The following is a 24788-nucleotide window of genomic DNA, read 5'->3' as shown; positions in this document are numbered from 1 at the left end:
TCTCAACGCTTTCCAGTTTCGATTCAAATTGTTCCTCTTCTACAAGCTGCTCGGTCGTGATATTTCATATTCGTAGGGTTGCCTCTTTCGTCCGGAGAACATTGAAGTTGTCTTGCTGCTCACATTGTGTTGTTGACATCGATGACAGCAGCGAGTTGATGTCGCTCATGACCTTCGTCACTCCGGCCCGCAGCGCACCCCGCTTCTTTTTATGGCAATCAATTCTTCGTTGGGCTCAAAGCGGGATGGGCAGGGCGCGCAGAGCTTAGGCTTAACTGCTGTTCCCAGGGGCTGGTAGTCGCCGTGTAAAATGCCGGGTCTAGACTTCACTGGACGTAGCTGCGTCGATCCTCGTGAGTGCACCTTCTTCGGAGGTCCATTGTGCTCAGGTCATTGTCGTGAAACGTCGCGTTCTTCGCACCATACTTTTAGAGACCCGTCTACACCATGTACAGTGTTTATTTGAACGAACAAGAAGAGAAAAAGAAAGGTTACCCGCAAGAGTACACTAAAATTAGCTTTTTATTTGTTTGTATAGATTTCCAACCGCACCGTTTCCACTTGTGTGAAAGTGTTACATCCTCTTTGCAGGAATCTACATTGCAGAAGCTCTTTGATGGCGTTAGAGAGTGCTCACTTTGCTGACTTGTTGACAACCAATTGAACGACACAGTGCTCAAAAGCTGCCGACATTGCAGGTATGGATGGGCATCATCATTTCGCTTGCAGCGGTTGCCATCCTAATGGTAATGTTCCAGAACAACTTCAAGGCAGTCGGCTCAGCAGGGAAACTCTTGGAATACGCATTTTTGCTCTTCGCAATGCTTTTAACCAAAGGTATGTGGACTGACACTGCCGACAGACTTTCCCGTTTTAGATCAAGCTGTTATTTCGGAATCTGATGAAACAATCTGTGGTTCCCAATCCCACGAACATGTGTCGCGGAATATCTCGAGTTCCTTAGGCATTTATGTATACACTAATGTTTCAATTACACATGGTACGTGTTACGTTCCTTAATTGTTCTTACGTTTTTCCCCCAAAAGCTGGTTTCTTGTATTTACTGAAATCCGAGCACAAATGACAATACAATAATTGTCCCGCCCCTTTAATCCGAACCGTAGACCAGGTGTTCTCTGATTAGTATTTGCGCAAGGTACGCTAACGTCTGGGGCTTATTCAGAGTGCCTCCTCGGTTCTGTTTCTGTGTGCAGTGAAAATCAAGAACGCAGAGTAGTAATAAAGTGGGCGTCTCTGAGGCGCAACTACTCAGCAAACACGTACAGATAATAAGGCTGACGACCCATCGCCCGTCATGGAATGAATGTGTGCGACTTGAAGGAAGCGCTGCCAGCAAGCGTCTTCATCTGTCGATAATATGAAAAGCAGCGCGGAACTAATTTTATCCCCTTCCTGAAAAACGCTTGGTGGCTACTTCATTCAGACAGGAAATAATTTTTTCGTCACCTCGTAGTAACACTGCCGCTAGAGAAATAAATAGCCCGCCGCGGTAGCCCAGAGGCGATGACGTTGCTTTACTGAGTTCGAGGTCGCTGGTTCTATTAGGTATTTCAATAGGAGAGAAATGCAAAAAACACCTGTGTACTTGCAATTAGGTGCACGTTAAAGAATCCCAGGTGGTCAAAATTATTCTGAAGTCCCCCACTACGGCGCGCGTCATATTCATATTCTCGTTTTGGCATGCAAAGCCACCTGGACACAATTTAAAGTCATAAATATGCGAATATGACGCATCATTTCATACGCACCAGTAGCAACAGGAACATTCAGATACCAATCTATACTTTTGAATTTTTTTGATGTGTCACAAGCAGCTGTGAATTTATATGACTATTAAACGAAATCTCTAGTGAACTTGGCACGGAAACAGCGCAAAGGAACAGAATGGTGACGAGAGGAGACAAACACGGCGCTGCGTTTCTCTCTTCTCATCACCGTCCTGTTTATTTGCGCTGTTTCCGTCCCAATTCAGCAAGCTTCTGATATCTACACCTTTACGGTCGTCAAATTTGTTGGTATGGGGAAAAACAGTGTTTAGGGATGAGGATGGCGGGGTTCTTAAATGACCAGTAGAGGTAAACACAAAGTAAGTTTTAGTGTTGGCACGTGCAGCTCTTTTAGTTATATGAACTGTACCGCTTCTGTTTGTTAATTGTTGTTTGCCTGTATTATTTCCTCTTTTGTCTAAATATAATTTCATTTCTTCTCTTTCGTAGAAATGGTCTCGCTCATTCAGTGCGCTGAGACTTGGACTCAGCTACGTAATATCCTCTTGTAAAAAAACCAAACCTCACAAACACAAACTGTAACTCAATAAAGTAAGAATTACGCCTTCGATAGCGGGGTCTGAACCCGCGTGCCCCAGCGTAGCAGCCTGATGCTCTGCCCATTACGCCATATACCCCTACTCGGCGCGTTAATATATCGACATGAGTGCATAGTGCAAAAGAGGAGGACAGAAGAAAGGGCACAACAGAAGCGCCTTTCTTCTGTCCGAGGCTTTTGTGCCGTGCCGTCATGTCGATAATGAATCACCAACTGGGCCAAGCTTCCACTTTATCGCGTCAATACAGCAGCCTTAACATATTTCTCTTTATGAAAGCTGGCGCTTTGAGAGGCCTGTTGCGTGCGTCACTTTGCATGCAAGAATTATAAAAGTGAGAGCTACCTCCACCATACCCTCGTCGCCGCTAACGCGTGGAGACTCTCTGTGACATTGTACTGCCCTAAGGACGCGCACGGCATTGCGGCTTATGTAACACTCCTACACTTTTGAACAACTTTCTGCGGCCATGAAGGGGTGCAGCTTCCGTACGAGTTGTTGCGTCAATTAGTCTTGCCTAGCTTGGCATCGCTTCAGGTTACTTTGAACAGGTAATGGGATGGGGGCGGGGATCAGCTTACGTTCCACGTGCGGCGGCTTCGCATCTGCCCAAATGTGGAGTACAAAAGCAGAAAAATAAGCCGAATTCAGAACTCAGTCATCTATTTTGTTTTATTTTGGAGTTTTTTTTTAAATTTGGTTTGTCTCTTTCCCAGCCTAAACTAACGTGAATGAGAATGCGGCACTATTTCCAGGCGCGCTCTTACTTGTGCACATGCTGCCTCGGTAGCTTTTTTTTTCATCGCAGCATAATGTTGTCCACGAGTATATACACAGCCAAAGCACGACACGATTTTGGAGACCATCCTTAAAAATTTCCGATCCAGCTTTCTGGTGCTCCAGGAGGTGCGACATAAAATATTTCTCAAAGCGTGACAGAAAGCTCGTGAAACACGAGAAAGTGCAGTGCGACTATGCGCGCAGCAATTTTTTGTATTTCGCCGGCTTTCTTCCAGCCTTGGAAAAAAAGGTTTTATGTAGCATGTATTGAGCAACAGAAACTTGCATCGGGAAATTTCAAGGATGGTGCAGAATTTTCTGATTGACACTTTTGCCAAGAATATATTTGAGCAGTTGATAAATAATAATAACTAATTATGTAATTAGGCGAAATATAAAAGATTGTCTGACTTGCTCCAACCGACAGTAAACAACATTACTTTGGTTTGCCGAGCTACGTGGTACTTTCATATTCATAGATTTTGGCCGAAGTTTCGTGGGACACACGGTATAGTCCGCCTTAAACTCAAAACGAAAAACTGCTTTCTACCACAACCTACGCCAACAGCACAAATTAAGGTGTCCTGAACGCGCACTGCAACCGTGTTTTTCGCAAGCTATATATTAATAGATTATACGGAGAAGATGTTCGAATTGAGTTTACTGATCATTCGCTATAACACGGTGTGGTTATACAATGCCCTGGATCTCTGCTGTGCAAGAAATTTGTAAAGAGTAAAATTTGCAGTTCACAAAAAGTAGGTATTTAATATAGTTGCTGCACTTAATACGTCTATGGATAGCCCACAAGATGGCAAAGATATTGCGATTTTTGGATCACATTAAGAGCCTAAATAGACAGGGCCGTGAACAGGAAGTATAGATGGTGGACTAAGATTGGACATGTAGAGGAGAGAACGAGACTCAAATAATACGAAATCTGCCCAAGAAGGGCGCCAATGTGATCAAATAATCTTTCGCAAACTCCCGTTTTCAATTAAATAATGTTTTCAATTAAATAAACAGAGCGTTAGAAGCTTGCCGGATTGGAATAAAAAAGCGGCGGCTATAACGTAAAGCTATTCCTAACTTTTGTATTCCAATTCTGCAATCAGCCATCCACGATTGGTGAAAAATTTTTCGGGCAGCCGGCACATCGCCTGCCTGTCATGCGACGCCACGAAAGCTGCGAAAACGCCCCATCTGAAATGACATGTACACTCTGATTGAGCATGCTTATACCAATCAAAAGTAAATTAATTATTTCTCATTCGACGCCTTTTTCGCCATTAGCCCTCTGTCATTCGTCAAAAGTTTTCGGGCTGCACCCACTTCGCCTGTCTGTCACGCGACGTCACAAAACCACGAAAACTCACCGCGTGAAAGTGACATGTACGCGTTAAAGATGCATTAACATGCCAAACAAAAGCGAATTTTTTTTAATAGTAGGAGACTGCCCCGCTTTGCAAAGAACAGAATATGGCTGTCCGCCAGTCGCTATGGAACTGGCTACTCGGAGCTGACGGGGTGCATGGATTTATTTGCGTATAATACATTTTTTTTCCGTAGCAGTGTAACGCTATAGATCCCTTTTGGCAATTGTACCACATTGCTCTGCCAACTCTTATTTCCTGAGGATCCGTTTTAGCGGCATCGTTAACCTTCCGCTGCACGCCGCCGCAATTTTCGACCAGCCACCGCAATTTTCGACCAGTTACCGCAAGTTAAGCAAGTAGAAGCGGACATATCGCAGACGCCGGCACCACCCTCCTCACACAGTTATCTACATTCACTGCGCAGTCTCGGCCCCAGCAAAACCATCTCCACTTTAGCTTGCTCCTCCCCTCTTGTCATCCAATCTGATAAGAAAAACTGCTGAATGTAGGCAATGCTATTGGCTTTGAAAGCAAACAAAAGTGACATCTTATAAACGAGGGGAGCTTTTGCTTGGGCTTTTCAAACAACGCTGCGGGTTACTGCCCAATTCTTTCGGTAGTGGTTACGTCAATTTGATGTCAGGAGATTCGAATAAAAACAGATTGGAATAGTTTTACGTTATAGGGCGCCAGTAAGAGTGCGAAAGTGCGACAGCTTGAAAAGAAAACAAAGAGTAAAAAATTTGAAAACAGGGGGTTTTTGGGTGCTAAAACCACGATCTGATTATTAGGCACGCCGCAGTGTCGACCGAAATAATTTGGACCACCTGGGGTTCTTTAACATGCACCAGAATTTAAGTATACGGGTGTTATTGCATTTCGCCCCCATAGAAATATGGGCGCCGTGGCCGGGATTTGATGGCGCGTCCTCGTGCTTAGCAGCCCGAAAAAAAATTTAAATAAGAAACTAAAAAACAAGAGTCTTATATATTTCAATCTTGGTAAATAGCCTTCATGTAGCACGCAACTGAACAACACAAAGCTGGATCCAGAATTTTTAATGGCAGTCTACAATTTTCTCATTTACACTATTGCTCTGAATATAATATCTGAGCAGTTGACTAAATAATAATAACTAATTATGTAATTTGGCGAACTACAACAAAATAGTAGTATACAGGGTGTTTCAGCGAACAATTTCATTTTGTTTTAATTGCCTGTGGCAGATAGCACATTTCCACCCCGTGAGCTGGTCTACTCGAAGAGGGGGACATTACTTTCACACAAAAATTACATGCATAATCGACTAATTAACAAAGGTTTACTAATGAAGCTTTTGTGGCACATATTGCAACTCACAAATTCTAGCAGGCGAGAGAGCAAAGCATATCCACTTGAAAATGATGGTGTGGATTTACGCGATATGCACCGTCAAACTTGCGGTAAAAATACACTGTCGTTCCACTTACTTTCTTAACAAAACGTCGTTTTATGCATTGAAGCTCAAAATTAACTAGAACGCCAATGCATTTCTCGGCAAAGTGCGGGATTTAATATCTCGAAACTCATGTCATCCTAAGAACGCATTCCAAATGGATACGATTTGGTAACTCCCCGGCTAGAATTTGCAACTTGCAATATGTGTCATAAGGTAATTAGAAACTTGATCAGGGAGTTTTTTTAATTAGTCGATTATGCATTTCAATCTTTTGTGCAAGTAATGTCAGCCTCTTCGAGTAGACCAGCTCATGAACTAGAATTGTGCTATCGGCCCCAGGCAATTAAAAAAAAAATTAGCAAGTGTTCGCTGAAACACCCGCCAAATGGAAATTGAAAGGAAGGAGCACACCCTACTCATTTTTTTATAATATTGCTGTTTAAAAATTGAGAAATACCATTGTACCACGTGACAACACCTCAATAATTATCTTCAGTGCTAACGTACCCTCGGACCGCCTAACCGCGATGACTCAATTGCGCTGCCGCACGCCGTCGGCACCCTTTTTTTTCTTATACTTTGCGTGCTGACTACAACCTACACGGGGTTCGCTGATGCCGTCTGGATTTTGACGCTTCTAACGCATGCCATCTCAACGTTTCAACAACTCGATCATCGTCTCGCTCCTGCGCGCCTTCGAGTCCAGAAGCGTTCTTTTTTTCAACTTTTTTTATTCAACAGGGGGAGGGGGGGGGGGGCAGGAAGTGACTGACAGCTTCTCGAGCACTCAGCAAGCCTGGTGAAAGAATAGAAAAGGAACAGTTGTAGAAGTGCGACATTGGGACGCTGTTCACTCATAGAAATAATACAGTCTGCACATGTACAGGCCTTAGAATTGACTTTTTTTGCCTTTTCCCCATATAGTTTTACTCTCTCTTCTCTCTCTCCCTCTCTCGACTTCTTTTGTCTGCCTCCTTTTCCTACGACAATTATTTCTTGCAAGCTCAGGCTTACTACCAGTCTCCACCTAAAGACAATACATGCAATCTTTAAAACAAATTAAAGCCTCCCAATGCCTGAACCATAATAATACATCCGGCTACTAGTCAGTAGGTCGTGTATGGATTGCTGCCACATTGCCAACCCAACCCCCGAAGAACATACCGTAGTTTTTAGACGGTAGCCTACCAATGTTCAGCAAAGGACAGAAAGCCACCTCACAACCAGAACATGTGGGCCTGGTGCTCGACAGGTGTTTCAAAGCCACACGCGTGCAAGTGACACTCGCAACTAAAACATTGTAAGGCCTGTTCTTGACTGCCTCTGGTTTTAAATAATGATGAAACACCTAATTCACACTGCTATAAAGCGTTTAGTAAGATTCGTGTTTTTGTCAAGGCTATAACTGCAAGGACTAAATGGCGGAAGTGCCTTTAGGTTCAATTCGTTCCTTTTCGTTCCATATGAAGCTTGGTCGAAGGGGGGGGGGGGGGGCACGCCCCCTGGCATTATGCGCTTAAGAAATCTTCGAAACTCGCAAACACATGAAGCGGGGATTACGGTGTTCTGCTGGTGGGCACGAGGCCGTGAGCTCAATTCACAGTCGCGGTCACCGCATTATCATAGCAGTGCAATGGAACAACTCTCGTGTACTGCGAGAGGGTTGCACGGTAATTTCCCTATGCAGCCGAGGTTAAGTCAGCGTCATTCACTGGGGCGTCTCGCACAGGCCCTTAGTTGCTGTGGTATATTAAACCTTATAATTTAATATCAGCGGTCACAAAGTCATCATGCCAGCTGCCATTTTCGAAAACCGCCTAAGAAATTTCTTCTTTGGTGTCCTCTAGTTTTCGGAAGAAAAAGCTGCGCAACACGCTGGACGCTGTGCAAACGGTCACTCTATCGCACTAGTAGCGTGCAGGATTTAGTCCAGACGCTAGCCATTAGAACCATCGTTTACAAGCGTGTTTATGTCATGGTCTTATTGAGATTATGATCCCGCTACTGCACAATGCCCACAGCGGTGCGATTTTCTTTTCCGTTTAAAGAACAACGGCATGTGTTGGACAATTCTTTGCAATCGTTTTTTTTTTATTTGCGTACCCTGACACGCTCATGATGCAGTGGCAAACCGAGTCATCGGGTCCACTCGCGTTTTCGTCTAATGAAAGTTTAGCTAAACGCATGAATTGAGCAGAAAAGTTAAAGCTGTGTGAACATTTATAAACCTATGATGTAGCGACCTCTACCTGCAGATTTTTATGTCACGAGTTCATGGCGGGATGCGCGGACGCAGGTCCTTCTCGGTGCCCGGAGAACACCCGCGTGCTCATCGGAGTGTGGTGGGTAGCCGTTGTCTTCACGACTACTTCCTTCACGAGTCACATGCAAGCCAGCATGGCCATAAAGACTGAGGTTCCCCGTCTCGAAAGTGTCGCTGATATCGTCAAGCACCGGCGCATTGTACCTACCGTCATCGATGGCATGGCTTTCGATGTCTTTTTTAAAGTACGTACGACATATTATCGCTTGTCTACTTCGATATCGTGAGTGGTGTGCTGCCCTGCCTCTGGATAGGGCTTACCACTTCTCGCTCGCTTTTAAATAACTCATCTCCGAGCATGTGGAAAGCACGGCCCGAATTCACAAAACTTCTTATGCTATAATTTTTGGTAAGGAAGAATTTTAGCCAATCCAGACGCCAGACATAACATTAGTGAAGGCGGACAGCCAATGGCCAAGCGAACTTACGAAATAAAAGATTTGTGAATCTAGCCGCATGTTTTCTTCTTGTACGATATGGTAATGTTTTTTTCTTTTGGCAGACGTCCGCCAACGCCGAAGACCAAGAGCTTTGGCGCCGAGTCCAGCAACATCATAGCCAGCTTCCCTTCAATAAAGTCTTCCGGCGGGAAACTTATGAAGCTGTACTGGATGGTCGACAGGTAGGGCAAATCAGTGCTGACAAGCTTGGATACACTTCTGTAGATTAGCTTAAGGATGTTCAGAGGCGGTAGTGGAAAGATGTAACACCTTCACTGCAACTCATGGGCATCAGCTGTCTTAATGTTTACATTAAACACGAATGAATTTACCGGTTTCAGGACCTAATGGAATACTCTCCGCTTTGCCTTCAAAGCACACAACTATTCCGCTGAACACTTTACGAGAACGTTACTTCGCTAGTTCTGGCCTTCGTTAAATTCTTGCATAAGAAGTAGGTCTTAAGCTACACTGCGACAGAGAGAACGGAACAAAACGCCGCACGGAATTTAGACATATATGGTGCTTTGGAATCATGGTAGTTCAGTAGACGAATGAGCTGTCAATTTTCGAAAATTGGGATAGCCCAATTGTCGCGAGTTCATGGCGGGATGCGCGGACGCAGGTCCTTCTCTGTGCCCGGAGAACACCCGCCTGCTCATCGGAGTGTGGTGGGTAGCTGTTGTCTTCACGACTACTTCCTTCACGAGTCACATGCAAGCCAGCATGGCCATAAAGACATACAACGACCTTCTTTTCAGAAGTATCATAAGGAACAATGTGAAATACGGTAAAGTAACGCATCGATATCAGAAACACATCGATGAACGTTTACAACGCCACCCGGTTAGAAATATTGTAGAAACCTGAAAATGGATTGACTCCAATGAGGATGTCATCATGCGAATAATTACAGACAAAAAAATTACCCACCTTTAATCAATTTCACAGTGCGACACCACAATGAAGACCTTAAGGGGCTGACGTAGTTTGAGAGATTGAAAATGAATAAAACGTGTTGCCCTGTTTCAACATTTACTTCCTGGTTTTGGTCCCGCAGGTAATTTAATATTGTTAGAACCCGATGCCCATAAACACAATTATTTTGTGTTCATGGGCATCTTGACTGCCTCAATCTTAGAACAGTCTGTCTACCGGGAGCAATTATTAGTTGACAAACGCTTTTATTTTTTAGAGCATATAGATAAGCTTGGCTTGTTCACGTAGGTTAATTGAAGAGGCGGGCACTACTTGCGGGGTAGCTAATAGAAAAGATTCAGTAAAGCTTGAGTTATTAGCTTTAGGGCAGATGTTACAATTATGAAGATAGAGCAGCGCACTTTTTAAGTTAATTGTTTTTGTTTATTATTCATTGTTTATTTCAGTGACTGCCAACAAGTTTAAAGCCTCGATGACAGCTCACTAGTACGTTCGAGACCATGAACATAATAAAATATGAACACAGAACAGCATTTCAACCAATATCGCATGCTAAATATATCAGGAGTGAGTTTGCATCACAAACTTAAGAAAAAGACGTACTTGCTACGCTCATTTGCGTCAAGCATCCTGTGTGCCATCTTTACACAGGCACTCAATTGAAAACATCCATGTCTTATGAACTGGAATTGTACACCTGCTGCAGCCGTGTCATGGGGCAAGTTAGAGAATATTAGGGCAAAACATACCAGAACACCTGCTGGTTTTCAGCGACGGAACCCGAAACTGCAACGATGCTAGTAACATATGACAATCAATCTGCCCAAGCACCCCTTCTCGCAAGAACTTGGAGCCAAGCACGAGTCTCCTGTCACGCAAAGAAAGAATACGAAAGTCAACGAACAGGCTTATCTGTCGTAAATATACCTATCGTAGTAAGTACGAACGAATCGGCGCTGGACGGCTTAGATTAAGTTACTATCGTGGAACTAGAAACAGTCAATGTTGAGCTTCCTAGTTTTTGCTCATGATGTAACCAAAACATGCGGCCTGATGTATGGTGCATCAGTCGTTAGTATGATGCATACTACATAGCCGTTCCACAGAAAGGGGAAAAGTCTCGTCAACACCTTTTGTGCCTTGGAGGTCGTACTTTAACGGGGTTCTAATAGAATTCCACACAGTAGAAGCAAGCTCTAATCGCCCTCTGACGAGTGCGCAGAACAATGTTTTGAAACGTTCAGGATGCCGATACTTTTTTGTAAGTCTAGATATTAAGCCTAAATGCCTCATGGCATGACTAACAATACAGGATGCATGAAGGCGAAAATCCAGCCTTGGATCTACTTAAACGTCAAGGTCACGAACATCAAGCACACGAAGAATACTATCACCAAACATAGTTTAATTAAAATTCGTGTGCACACACGTTCTGTTAAAAGACACCAGTGAAGACACCAGCGAAGTGACACCTACTTAGGAGAAATGCTAACACCGCTTTTTAAATATTCATCCGAAGTTCTGCTGGAGCGCATTCGCGTTCTACTTAATGTCGGGCTGAAGTGCTAGAGTGATGCTTTTGGAAACTGCTTGGAGGAACACCTAGTTATATCGTAGAACCTTGTAAGGATGGATATTCGCAGGCGTACATTCTTTTTTTTTTAATCAGGTCACCATTCTTTCACTGGCCGACCATTGTTACAAAGTTATTGCTCCGCGCAAGACAAGCCTACATGTATCGGAAATTCTCTTTATAGAGATAATCTTGTCTAATGAGATCGCATGCGTGACGCGAATGTTCCTGTACATTCTGGAATTTACGCGTGTACCAGAAATTACGATCGGATGTACGATGAGTCGTGCATAAACAGTCGTAGATGCACTTAACCCATCGATAATATTTCGACGACCGACATCGTGCTCGCTGTTAGCGCTATGTTCAGAGTGTTACTTATATGTATATATTTGTAGGGGGGGGGGGGACAAGTGTGCCCAATAAACACATCCCTTCTTAAGTCGCGCATTTGGCTGTGTCTTATTTTGCACCGTCACATCAGTGTGACATCCGGTGGAGGGGGAAGTGCTGGGTATCAGCTCACAGGTGACCATTGCTTACAGGCGATATTGACAAAAGCCGCGTTTGCATCAATGAGACAGCGGCACGTCGCATTTCCGAGCGCATCACGGCTACACTATGTGACAGCGTTGACGCGTGGCGCATCCCACTTAGTTCGAAATAAGCTGGCACCGGTTTCCGGCGTCTCGCCGGTGAGAGGAGAGCACACGCTGGCCGCGGCCTCACTTTTGTTCTCTCCCTCGATGCGATACATGGCCATACGCCAGCGTTTACATGCACCCCGTGAGTCGACTCACCCGTATCTATATACCCTCTCCTGGCGAACTAATTCGCGTTGCTGGCGCATTACCCCAGGATACATGTGCGATGGGCCACTTGTCAAGGTCCATCTAAATAGGTCGAGAAGCTTGGAACAAAAAGCGTGCCAATACCTATTGCCAGAGATATCAGGTAATGGTACACGATTGAAGCGCGACTAGGTGAGGGGGGGGGGGGACAAGCACAAACTAGAAAAGCTACGTGAAAAAAAATTCAAGAATTTAAAATCAAAATACTCTCATACGAGTAAATATTCCATTTCAAACATTTTTGCTGTAATCAAACAACAAATTTTATTTTTTTCGATTTCCCAATTTATCAGTCCGTTCTTGGTGATCACTACAAACCAGTGATTATGGCGCAAGACTTGGCAAGACTCTGCAAGCCGGCTATTATTGCGGAATGGCGTTACTCACTTCAACGCGGTGGTTTCGTTCAAGTTTTTAAAAAAATTATTTTCTTGCGTGTTTGTTCAAAGTGTGACGTGCGCTTCACTTGAAATTGTGCGTGACCTATCGCACGGCGTTCAATTGATTCAATAGCGAAAGGTGTGAGTGCAGGCTTTTTGTTATTGAGCAATTTCACGCTGCGGCGTCCGACGCGCTGTCTCTCGTCGGGACGATAAATGCAGAACGCTCCGCGCAGAAACGTCGCGCTATGTTCGTTCACTCTCCGTAACACACACTCTGAGTGTCCGACAGGCAGGAAGATTAGTAAATCGAATGTTCTCTAAATGATAATGTAGGACAATACTGTCTTGTCTGATAACTGTTGGATAAGAATGCATGGTGTCACACGGAATTGCCAATGAGTCTGTGAAAATGTTTCGCATATGTTGCCATACATTACGACTGTGTGCTGGGCATAGTTATTTTCATTCATTGAAGCATATGTTTTGTTTGGTCAATTATATTGGTTTCATTATTCTAGACAAATAAAAGTGAATTTCCTTTTAAAACCTCTGTGGCACAGTCATTTATTTTCATACTATTCACTCACCTTCCTAAGGAACCTACTGGAGAAGCTGCCGTCAATAACTGCCTATTTATGTCCACATTAAGATACACACCACTCGAATAGTTTATTGACACACTGGCGCTTCGGCTGAGGCGAGTCGCAAGCTCCCCTCAGCCTCAAAAGAAAGGTATACTGCTGGCGTAGCGGTCGAAATGCCGGACGCTGAAGAAATTCAAACATTCGTGCCAAGCAGCATAAGACCTTGACGTCACTGCCATTTCCGGTTGTAATGTCATTTTATTTTTAATTTTTTTATGTTTTGCTTGCTGTTTGTTGTCCCCCCGATGCGTAGATGGCGACGGTTGCAACGAGCGGCCATTTTCTCGACATGTGGACTTCTATGGGGGCTTCGCTACCACTTTACGTATACCTTGCACTTGTCGCACTCATGTAAACGTCACTAAAATCTGCTTGATCAGCGCAGTAGATTCCACAATGGTATAGCTAGTGTTGTAACGAGCAGTACGCTTCTTTGAGCGTGTTTTGAATTTCACGGTATATATAATTCTGATGGAAGCAATATCTTTTCTGGTGGGCAGCGGAGGATTTGGTCCTGCCTTTTTGGCTGGCTGCGCAGAAACTTTTTTCGGAGACTCCTAAGGTCAAGTTAGACTTCTGTACAGATGTTAGGATGCTTGACCGTGTGCACTTGCTCTTACCGCGGGCACGTTTCCTGGCGGACTGTCCCGAGCAGGACAGTACTTGGGGGATGATACGGTAGCGCCGCAACACGGCGCTTCCATGCGCAATACCAAGAACGCATGCACAAGGAACCACGTGACTTTTCTTCGTGAGCTTCGGAGTGAATAGAAGTTCAGTTGTTGTTTGGGATGCGTGTTGCTTATTTATACTCGCTTGCCTCAGCCCACCAGCGTGTTCCAACATTGGTGATCCGGATGTGATCCGAACACGCAACCTTCTGAGCCGTCGTCGAAAGGTTCACACTGAGTGGACGGCGCACAAGACATACGTTGCGAATGAACTTATGAACCGCAGCTCATTGTTGACCCATTCACTAGGTGGGGGGGAGGGGGGTATTGTAGCGCCGCAGAACGGCGCTACAATGTCCGCCTTACCTATACTGCAGACCCTTCACAGTCGTTAGTGACCACCACGCCTTGCGCTATATGGCAAATTTGTGGGACAATTTAGGTCACCTCCCACGGTGGATTTTCCAACTCAAGAAATTCGACATTGCTGTGATTTACAAGTCCGGACGAAAGCGCTCTGAAGCCGACTGCCTGCCCCACGTCGCTATTGACCCATCGCCGAAAAACAACCAGGACGACGACACCTTCCTGCGAACATAAGGCGCAGACGAGTTTGCCAAACAGCAACGTACAGACTCGGAACTAAGCAGGCTTGTCGATCACTTGCGAGGCAAGAGCTCCCTAAAATATCTAAACGTGGACTGCCTTCGTTTTTGTTGCAAAACGACGTCTTCGTAAAAAAGAACTTAGCTGCCACGATGGCTTAGTGGTTATCGCGGTTCCCGCCGCGGAGGAGCATTTCGATGGTAGTGAATTTCAAAAACGTCGTGTGCACGTTACAGAAGCCCAGGTAGTCCGGGGTCTTTCACTATGAAGCTAAACATTTCGACAGAATTACCTGTCTGGTTGGGAAAAGTGATTAAGACTTAGAGATTGACTCCAACCAAATAAGGAAATTTACTAGCCCGACGTTTCGGAACCAATTCGGCTCCTTCTTCAGGGGGTATTCTTCGGAGGTGGCGGTGTGCCGCTTTTAAAGGGTCCGTCGTAACAAAGGAGAGGAACGGGGAGAGAGCGTAAGGTGCCGAGACACTTGGCAGGGCACCTGTTCTAGACAGACAAAAGAGGTGGTGGGTGGGGGGAGTTAGGTGGGGGGGGGGGGGGGGGCTTCGGCGTCGCTGGTCGGCTGGGTTGAATTATGCTGGGCGCCCTTTAGTCGCGGGAATGCGTTGACGAGGAGGGACAGGGGACGAGTTGTTTTGGTGTTGCTGACCTAGAGCGGGGGGTCCTTTCTTCCCTTCGTCGCGTCTGCAAGGCCATGAACATACAAAGAAGGAAGAATGCCCTTCACGCGGTTTATATTACCCGCCGTGTTCTGAATATGCCAACACTCTAGTAGTAGCCTTTTTTGCTAGTTTGTCTCTGTGTGAAGGATTTGGGTTTCTTGGAAAGAAATCTTGTGGTCGGCGTCTTCGGAATGTTCGGCGACGGCGCTGCGTATTCGGTTGAATGTTCTGACGTCGTTTTCATGTTGTCTGATTCTTTCTTTTAGATTTTTGGTTTCCCCGATGTACGACGCCGGACAGTCGGCACAGCTGATTTTATAGAGGACGCCTTGAGCTTTTTCTTTTGGTGGACGGTCTTTTGGTTTAGGAATGAGGATATTCAAAGTGTTCATCGGTTTATGCGCGACTTTCAGGCCTTCTTTTTTGAATATTCGGCTGAGAGCTTCGCTGGTACCTTTGACGTATGGGATGGACACTCGTTTCTGTGGTCGAGGGGGAGTCAACGGTTGGAGGTCTCGTAGTTTTTTCTTTTTTGTGGTCGGGTTGTTTTTCGAATGAATTCCGTTGTATAGCTGTTCCTTTTGAGTTCGTTGAGAACCGTTCTCGTTTCTTTCTTTTGATCTGATTCCAATGTGCAATGAGTTTCGACTCTTTTCAATAAAGAATTTACGACCGATGCCTTGTGATTTGCCGGATGGTTGGATGCGAAGTGTAGGTAGCGGCCTGTGTGGGTTCGTTTTCGGTAGTCTGAGAAGTTTAGATTGCCGTTGGTTCGTGTAACTTGTACATCTAGGAATGGTAACGATCCGTTTTGTTCGTGCTCCGACGTGAACTGTATATCCGGGTCTATGGAATTTAAATGGCTCTGCAGGTTTTCGACCTGCGACTCCTTCACGCCGCGACTAAAGGGCGCCCAGCATCGGTCAACCCAGCTGACCAGCGACGCCGAAGCCCCCCCCCCCCCCCCCACCTAACTCCCTCCACCCCCCACCCACCACCTCTTTTGTCTGTCTAGAACAGGTGCCCTGCCAAGTGTGTCGGCACGTTACGCTCTCTCCCCCTTCCTCTCCTTTGTTACGACGGACCCTTTAAAAGCGGCACACCGCCACCTCCGAAGAATACCCCCTGAAGAAGGAGCCGAATTGGTTCCGAAACGTCGGGCTAGTAAATTTCCTTATTTGGTTGGAGTCAATCTCTAAGTCTTAATCTCCCACTATTGCGTGCATAACCAGATCGTGGTTTAGGTGCGTAAAACTCCAGAATTTATTTCGTTTTTTTTAAAGAACTTATCACCAGTCCGCATCAACTATCTTCTCGTTCTGCCCTCAGCACTGCGGTCAGAGGTTCTGCGCGCCTATACATGACGGCCAACCACTGGTTACTTTCAGTTATCCCGTACGTTGGCGAGGATAAAAGAGAAGTATTACTAGCCGCGCCTTGCTGCCGATGTCAGTCAATACGTCAAGACGTGCCTAGACTTCCAGCGGCGCAAAGCACCACCACCAAGACCAGCGGGATCACCACAACCCAACAAAACCTCCTTGCCTACCGTTCCAGTAGATCAAGATGGACTTATCGGGGCCCTTTCGGATGTCTACATCCGGGAATAAGTGGATCGTCGAGGTTACCAAGTACCTTACGCGATACGCCAAAACGAAAGCCCTGTCAAAAGGCAGCGTGGCTGAAGTAGAGAAATTCGCCGAGAGCAACTTGTTAAAAATAGCGTTGTCCAACATGGCGGCACCCATGGCTCCCGCTTCCGCGTAAATTCTCGTCATGGCTACACTCTCGCTCGCGTTGATCGCCAGTAACAATTGAAATGAGCTTTCGCATCCTCTAAACTGACCTCAAACGATAGTTATGAGTGAGTAGCGCGTACAATTTCTGAGATCGTTTGGAGATTCCGACGTCCGTATGCCTAAACGAGACGTGTCCGCATAGCAACAACAGCATGGTTGCTAATGGATTACCTTAGCTTCGACACGTTTGGCACAAGGCACCAGACGGCGCTCTGTTTTCTAACGTCCTTCTTACGTTTGCCTTCCCGGACGTTAAACAAAAGGTCTTGAAGGGACGCGCACCATAACGTCCCTCAAAGGTGCTTCATTTAACCTACATCAGGCGACTAACGCTATTCTAAAACTGTCTAATGTCATCGTCGAGCACAACATGTGGGATGCCGTCCTACCGTACATAACCTTTGTTCACAACACGGCTGCGCAAGAAAGAACGCAGATGACGCTGTTCAAGATGGTTTACGAAATAACGCGGCGACAACGCTTGACACCATGTTGCCAAGCATCAGGGACTAAATAAATGTCGCCGCAAGCCTCCAGCGCGCTGAGGAAGCTCGAAAACTCGCCTTCATACGCATCAAGCACCTGCAAAAGACCGACAGGCGACACTACGATCTTCGATGAAGCTATGTGTAGTACTTGCCGGGCGACCGTGTTTGATTTTGGATGCCAATACAAGCCAACTCGCACTTAGTGAAAACCTATTGCAACGGTAATTCGGCCCATGCGAAATACTCCGACGTCTTGGTGAGCTGCATGGACTATGTCGTCGTGTCTATGGCTTCATTCAATAGTAGCAGCGCCTTATGCGACCGCAAGTCATCCACGTAGTGTATTTTAAGCCATTTTTCTAACAAGCTGTAAAACGTGAATTTTTAATTGTTTCTTTAATTGCTTTTCTTTTACGTGCCTTTTTCGTTTTCATCTTTTGACTGCAGCATTGCTACGACGATTTTTAAGAGGGGGCCATGGACAAGTCTACATTGTTTCTTCCGGTGACCGTTGTTTTACGGGCGAGCCACTCTTACAAAGATATCGCTCGACGCAAGGCGCGCCTACAGCTACTGAAATATAGGCGAAGGTTGTCGCCAATTCTACGCGTAAACCGAGAGATTCTTGTTGAATCAGATTGCATGCGCCACGCGAGTAGTGGTGTACGTCGAGAACGTAAGCGGGCATCAGTGATTATGCTGCAATGTATGATGAGTCATGCACAAATAACCAATGCACTTGACCCATTGATCCGATTTTGACGATCGGGCTCCCCGCAGCTGTTGCGCTCTGAGTGCTACTTGTTCTGCGCACAAGTTAACCGAATGAATAGTGAACTTCTTATGTGACGCCATTGGCAGTGTCTCATTCTTCACCGCCGCGACAGCGTAAGAATGGGCGCCATAACGTAAAGCTATTCCAATCTGTTTATAATCGATTTCTGCATCCAGCCCACCACAGTCGGTCAGACATCTTTCGGGCCATCACCAATTTGCCTGTCTGTTGTGCGACAAGTAAACCGCAAAAAATTTCCATCTGTACACGTGTACACAATGGTTATGCATAATTAGGACGAACGAAAGAAAAATAATTCTTTGCCATTCTACATCTCTTTCGCGATTAGCGTTTCTCTGTTGCTCAAAATGCGTGATTTTTGACCAGCCACAGCAAGCTAAGCAAGGGGAAGAGGACTAATCATAAATGCCGGCACCGTCGTCCTCATACAGTTATCTAGTTTCAGTGCACTATTGTCGGTAAGAAAAGTATAATTAAAATGTTATATGTACGCTGCCCCACTCACACACAATTTGCATAGATGCACCAGCCAATATGGTTCGCTTCTTTAGCTGACGTAGAGCTGTTTCGCTTGTTTAAAACAATTGCCTTTTCCGAACATATCGCGGTTTGTGTCACTGGTTTCAGAATGAAGCGTGGTCATCTCAGTCAAACTTATGGGGGATACTGATAGCACTGCTAGCCAAAGAAAGATTCTAGCTTGAAACAACTAGCGCTTATTTCCCAATTAGCCTGCGTTTAGATTACGAGAGGAAAGTCAGTAAGCTGAAATTGGACTCCAGATCAGTTGGCTATTTCTCAGAGGTGAAGTGTTGGTTCACTGCGTCAGGTGCACTGAAACCCTCTCCACTTCTTTGCGGTCCTCGCCTCTTGTCAGCCAATATTAAAAGAAAATCCTGTGAATGTATGCATTGTTATTTCCTTTCAAATGACACAAAAGTGCCCTATAGACAAGGAGAGCGTTTGATCGCGTTGTTCAAACAACAATGCGACTCACCACCCGATGTTTGCGTTTGCGGTTACGTAACTCTGATGTCAGGGGATTGTAATGAAATCAGAATAGAACAGCTTTACGTTACACGGCCAAATATCTCCGAAGCGAAATATAGCAGCGGACTTCGAAACAACGACGTTACACAGAATGAAAAAGCACGAGCGCTCGTGTTCATTCTGCGTACCGTCATTGTTTCGAAGTGCGCTGGTATATTCCACCAAGACTAGCAACTAGCCCACCACGGTATAAAGGTTATAAAAAGGGATAAGGTGACTCAGAAAGGCTGGCCAACGTTGCGTTGGGAGGACCTTTCTTTAGGAAGATGTGTGCAATTCTCTATGCTTGTATAATATGTATTGTGTGTACATTATCTTAGTGTCTCTTTCTCGTGTATTAAGACTTAGAGATTGACTCTAACCAAATAAGGAAATTTTACTAGCCCGACGTTTCGGAACCAATTCGGCTCCTTCTTCAGGGGGTATACTTCGGAGGTGGCGGTGTGCCGCTTTTAAAAGGTCCGTCGTAACAAAGGAGAGGAAGGGGGAGAGACCGTAAGGTGCAGAGACACTTGGCAGGGCACCTGTTCTAGACAGACAAAAGATGTGGTGGGGGTGGGGGCTTCGGCGTCGCTGGTCGGCTGGGTTGACCGATGCTGGGCGCCCTTTAGTCGCGGGAATGCGTTGATGAGGGACAGGGGGGGGGGGCATCGGTCAACCCAGCCGACCAGCGACGCCGAAGCCCCCCCCCCCCCCCCACCTCACCCCCACCACATCTTTTGTCTGTCTAGAACAGGTGCCCTGCCAAGTGTCTCTGCATCTCACGCTCTCTCCCCCTTCCTCTCCTTTGTTACGACGGACCTTTTAAAAGCGGCACACCACCACCTCCGAAGAATACCCCCTGTGAAGGAGCCGAATTGGTTCCGAAACGTTGGGCTAGTAAAATTTCCTTATTTTGTTGGAGTCAATCTCTAAGTCTTAATCAATTTTCCCAACCAGACAGGTAATTCTGTCGAAATGTTTAGCTTCATTTCTCGTGTATATATACTATATTTTGTTCTGTACCCATTTAGTTTTTAATGATGCCCTCCTTATAAAACGCCTCATACAAGGGGTGTCAGGAAATTTTAAATAAATAAATAAAAGCAAAACAAAATCGGCAGAACCCATGTAACTGTGACTGTTGACGGTAATGTGTTTAGCTTTTAATCAATCTACCGACACGGTTTATTGCCAACGTCGAAACGAGTTATGTATGAGGCGTGTGCTGCAGCGGTACTCCTCTTTCGCGCTTCTTGAAGAGCGCTTGGCGCCATCTAGTGGGGCTGCCGCGAAGCCTGCACATGGCTTCCGAAATGCATGGCACGCCGTTGCGTGTGAATGCTTAGAAACCTTTAATGCGGCCACCGGGCTCCTCTTACGCGCTTATTTCTGGACCCGCAGTGTATGTATTTCGGCGGCTGTGTATGCATGCATGTATGTATGTATGTATGTATGTATGTATGTATGTATGTATGTATGTATGTATGTATGTATGCGTCTATTTCGGGGGCTGTGTATGTATGTATGTATGTATGTATGTATGTATGTATGTACACAAGTATGTATTTAACCGTTTTCCCGCCTACCCGGATCACTGGGTAGTCCATAGTCTATTGGGTGGTTTCAAACCTTGTTCAAACCCTCTAGCTGCTTTCAAACCATGTTCCCTCAGCACAGCAGCCATCGATGGCTGCTGTGCTGAGGGAACAGGGTTTGCAACCAACTATCCGACCAGCTTTGGTCACTCTGTATGTGGCAATATGTACATATGGGCCGCTCTTCAAGAACATCTTTCACGCCGACAATGGTTCACTGTATATACGGGACTGGGTAGGTCGAGGTGTTCAGCTAAACCCTGTGACGCCGACACTGGGTAGGTGCCACTCGGTTTGCGCTGGTCTTCAATGAACCGCTTTGACGCCAATTTCGGTAACTCGTTACGTGCCACTACGTGCATGCCGTTCTTCAGTGCACGTCTTTGACGCCAACTAGGCTAACTAGGTACGTGCCACTGGGTTGCGCTGTATGAACGGGTGAATGCTGGTAATTAGTAAAACCTGGCTTATAATTGCCAACAGCATCTTCAGTCAGGCACATGGGTAGTTTTAAAGTCATAAAGATATTGGCAACGTTTGAACAGGTAAACAAAGGTTCCCTGACTTGTTCAACACCGCTATAATCCCTGGTTGACGTTTCTCGCACACAAACTACTCACCTTGCTCAGCCACTGGACTCCTACTAAACATCTTCGACTTCAGTGATCCTTCAATGGACCAACCATCGCTTTCACAGCATCGGATGCAGTCAGGTTACGTGGACCATATCAAGCACTGTCCCTGCCGCGTCTCCTTCGCTGAGCATCCTATCACGATATGAAAATACCTTTCTGCGAGCATAGTTGTGCTACCTGAAGTGGATGACCATTGCGTTGAGATCGGCGTGATAAAGAGACTGTGTATGGAGTGTGATTAGGCGGCTGATATAAGAAAGTGTGGAAACAGAAAATGAGGCCGATTCTAAAAGGACATCACACAAGTTATGTGCAGATGTTTGTTCACGTGTGATGAGGGGACGTCGCAAGGGTGTCAAGAATAGCTGTCCTCAGCGACGCGACTTTATTTGCCTAAAAGGCGTTTCCGAGCAAAGCTTGATGCCGGTCTCAGATGGAGAATGCATATTCAAGTTTAGGGACCACTAGTAATTTACAGGCTATCACTTTTTTCATTTTTTAAGAGAAGCCAAGGTGACGTTTTACAAACCAATGTTTCCTTAGCGAATGAGATGACTTAAGTAGGTTACCCAAACACAAGTCGAGAAAATGAGTTATTCAACCTTATTCAAGGTCATTTGCGTCTCTTGTAGTTCTAGCTGTCGCTTTTGTGCGGACAGCCACAACTTGACCTGTGGCACCCGCGAGCACGTCTTCTATTTGTCCCACATCAATGACGGCTTCGACTGCCTTCTTGTAGGCACGTATTTTTCTTCCATTGTCCTGTGCTCTGGGTGTTGGAAGGCTTACGTCAATGTCAGTGACTGCGAAAATTTTGCATTCGTCATACAGATGGTTTATGAGGAATTAAAGTGCCTTCTGAACTGCTTCATGCCCCCGTGACCTTCCAGTGCTTGATGGATCGAGTGCTTGATGGTGCTCCTTAGTGGCTCTAAATAGCACACTTCTTATTGCTTCCTACTCGACCTGGTCGTCTTTACGCCTAATTTAGAGAGCCAGATAAGTTAACAGCAACATATTGCGTCGCCTGTGGTACAGAGCTAACTTGACTGATCGAATGAATGATTGTTTAACTTTAGGGCTATAATGCCGCAATAGAGACTAATAGACTCGTCGCAGTGGAGGCCTGTCTATTTTTGACAATGTTCAGCATACCGTAATTTTTGCTTTGCACCTCCATAAGAGATTTGCCGCCATGACCACGAATCAAACTTATGCGCTCGGGCTCAGGAGGGGAACGTCCTAGCCGACAAGGCAGTTCTGTGCAGTTTTAGGAGATCTACGTTCTATGAAAACACAGACGTCAATCAGCGTGCTGAGTCCGACCTTGCTTGTTTAAAGAGTCAATAATGCGCCAAAAGCGCTCTTTGAAACGCCACCGTCGGCATATATACGTTTTCTAAACAGCTTTTGCTATACTTTTGTACTTTTGCCCCGTTACTGCAGGTAGTCTTCATGGAACAATCACTCTACCACTACGGCATTAGGCGTCACTACTCCCAGGAGCCTCCTAGGGGTCAATTCTATTTCGGAAAGGTCAAAGTTCTAACAGTTCCATGTGCGATATTCGTGAGCTACAACGCCAGCGACTTTCTCAAGAAAAGTCTGCATCAAAGGTGAGTTACATTGCTGGACATTCAGCCAATGCTTGAAAATATAACTGAACTGTTATTCTCTCGCTACATATGCGAATAATATATTAATTATATACTATGACCACAACCTATGGGCTTCCACTATGTCACTAGCCCCTATTCAGAGCATAGAAACAAGCGATTAACAGTTTTCAGGTTGTAGGTAAACACGCATCAGAAACTCACAGTGTTCAGCATGGCGCACGCAGCTATGTTTACCTTCTTGTTCAGAGGGCAAATCAGCATTTTTAATTTAGCAATTTATAAACAAGTATATAATTAAACACATTTCCAGAGCCCTAATTTTAGTACAATTTTTTTTCCTCGCATTGAAATGATCTTTTATTGTAGGTCCCACGAAAGGAGTGATTGCGGGAGCACCACTTTGTGCGAGTCAAGAAAAAGGGCACAAATGCTGGAATATTCAGCTTTGATTTTTCGACAGAACTTACATTTGTCCTCCCTTAAACCATCCAGCCAGCCTTATACTCTGTTTGAGGCAATCCTAATGTAAAAACACATCAAATAAATTTAAATGAAGCATATACCGCTCGTCCTGGAACGTATAGCCATTTGTTTAATCTTAATGTTCTCGGCGGCTTGCAGAGCTTCCGGTAGCATATTGGGCTAGTTGATTACCAGCGTTCTGGACCAGAATGAAGTTTGACTCTTTAAAGGCACTTTGCGCCAGTCAGATGGCACTGCGTTTCCATTCACGAAATAACTTTTTTCGAACGTCACAGCATTTTTGGGCTTGAATAGGATTCTTACCCAACCATTACTCAAGCTTTCTGGTTTACGAAGAGCACCTAAGCAGACATTATTTTTTCGGCGGTGACTGTCCGGGTTTCTTCGATTGTGATTCTGTACAGAAATTTCTGCTTATTCACTAAACTAAAGCAACAATTTCTTTTCTTTTATAAGCTAAATAATTTACTCGTCTGTGATATGCACGGTGTACCCTTGAAAACCGCCTGTTAGCTGCTTGCGCGGCTTTAATGATGACGTCGTTTTCAAACTCATGGCGCAGTTCCGCCTACATATTCTTTTTTCCTTCCTTCACTTCCCGTTTCATTCAATTTTTTTTTTCAGGACTATAATTGTACGACGTCATTCAGTACATTCTCATTGCTCGTCTCGGGGTAAACGCGCTAATCTGTCTGTGACGGCCTCTGTCGGCGATATGCGCAGCACCCGCTGGATCTGCGAGTCCGGGCTGCTAGATCGTCACCTGGAAGGTGTGCTGCTGCAGACATGGCGGCAGATAAAGCGCGCGCATAACGCAGTCGAGGCCATCCGCGCTGAAGACATCTCCGGGCTGTTCGCCGTCTGGATAATGGGAATGGGAATGGCAGCCGTCGCAACGTTCGCCGAGGGAATCGTGGCATGCCGAGGGCGCGTTGGGCCATCAGAACCGCGCAGCGCCCTCAGGCGGCGCCGCAACAGGCTCAAGCCGGGCGTTCGGGAGCTTCTCTACTGCAAATCGTAAAAGACCACCGAACAGAACGGTCTTTGAGTGATACACAATAAGAAAGAAATAGCGAAAAAAAATTATTTCAGCAGATTGTTTTCTTTCTTTATTTGTGTGCTTGGCTGAGTAGCTTAAATGTTAACAGACAAATTAGTCGCTTTTCTGAATCATATCACTTGTAGAAGTGACATTGATAAAGAATCATTTGAACGTGACATTTGGTTGGATAGTCCATATTCGAGACATACAGTTAAATCGATCATAGAGATAATTCACAAATAAAGCTGTGC

General features: G+C 45.5%; 1 protein-coding gene across 1 annotated transcript; it reads left to right on the top strand.

Annotated features, from left to right (window-relative positions):
- Positions 1-717: 717 nt before the first annotated feature.
- On the top strand, positions 718-24516 carry LOC125943874 (uncharacterized). The gene is made up of 5 exons (XM_049663426.1): positions 718-837; positions 8235-8446; positions 8764-8883; positions 22840-23009; positions 24219-24516. The coding sequence occupies exons 1-5, from the start codon at positions 744-746 to the stop codon at positions 24514-24516; spliced, it is 894 nt and encodes a 297-aa protein (XP_049519383.1). The 5' UTR covers positions 718-743.
- The last annotated feature ends 272 nt before the right edge of the window (positions 24517-24788 follow it).

The sequence above is a fragment of the Dermacentor silvarum genome, chromosome 1 (genome assembly GCF_013339745.2).
Source record: "Dermacentor silvarum isolate Dsil-2018 chromosome 1, BIME_Dsil_1.4, whole genome shotgun sequence".
In the NCBI taxonomy this organism is placed as follows: Eukaryota; Metazoa; Arthropoda; class Arachnida; order Ixodida; family Ixodidae; genus Dermacentor; species Dermacentor silvarum.
The sequence above is the reverse complement of the archived record's forward strand: the minus strand, read 5'-3'. Positions and strand labels throughout refer to the sequence as shown.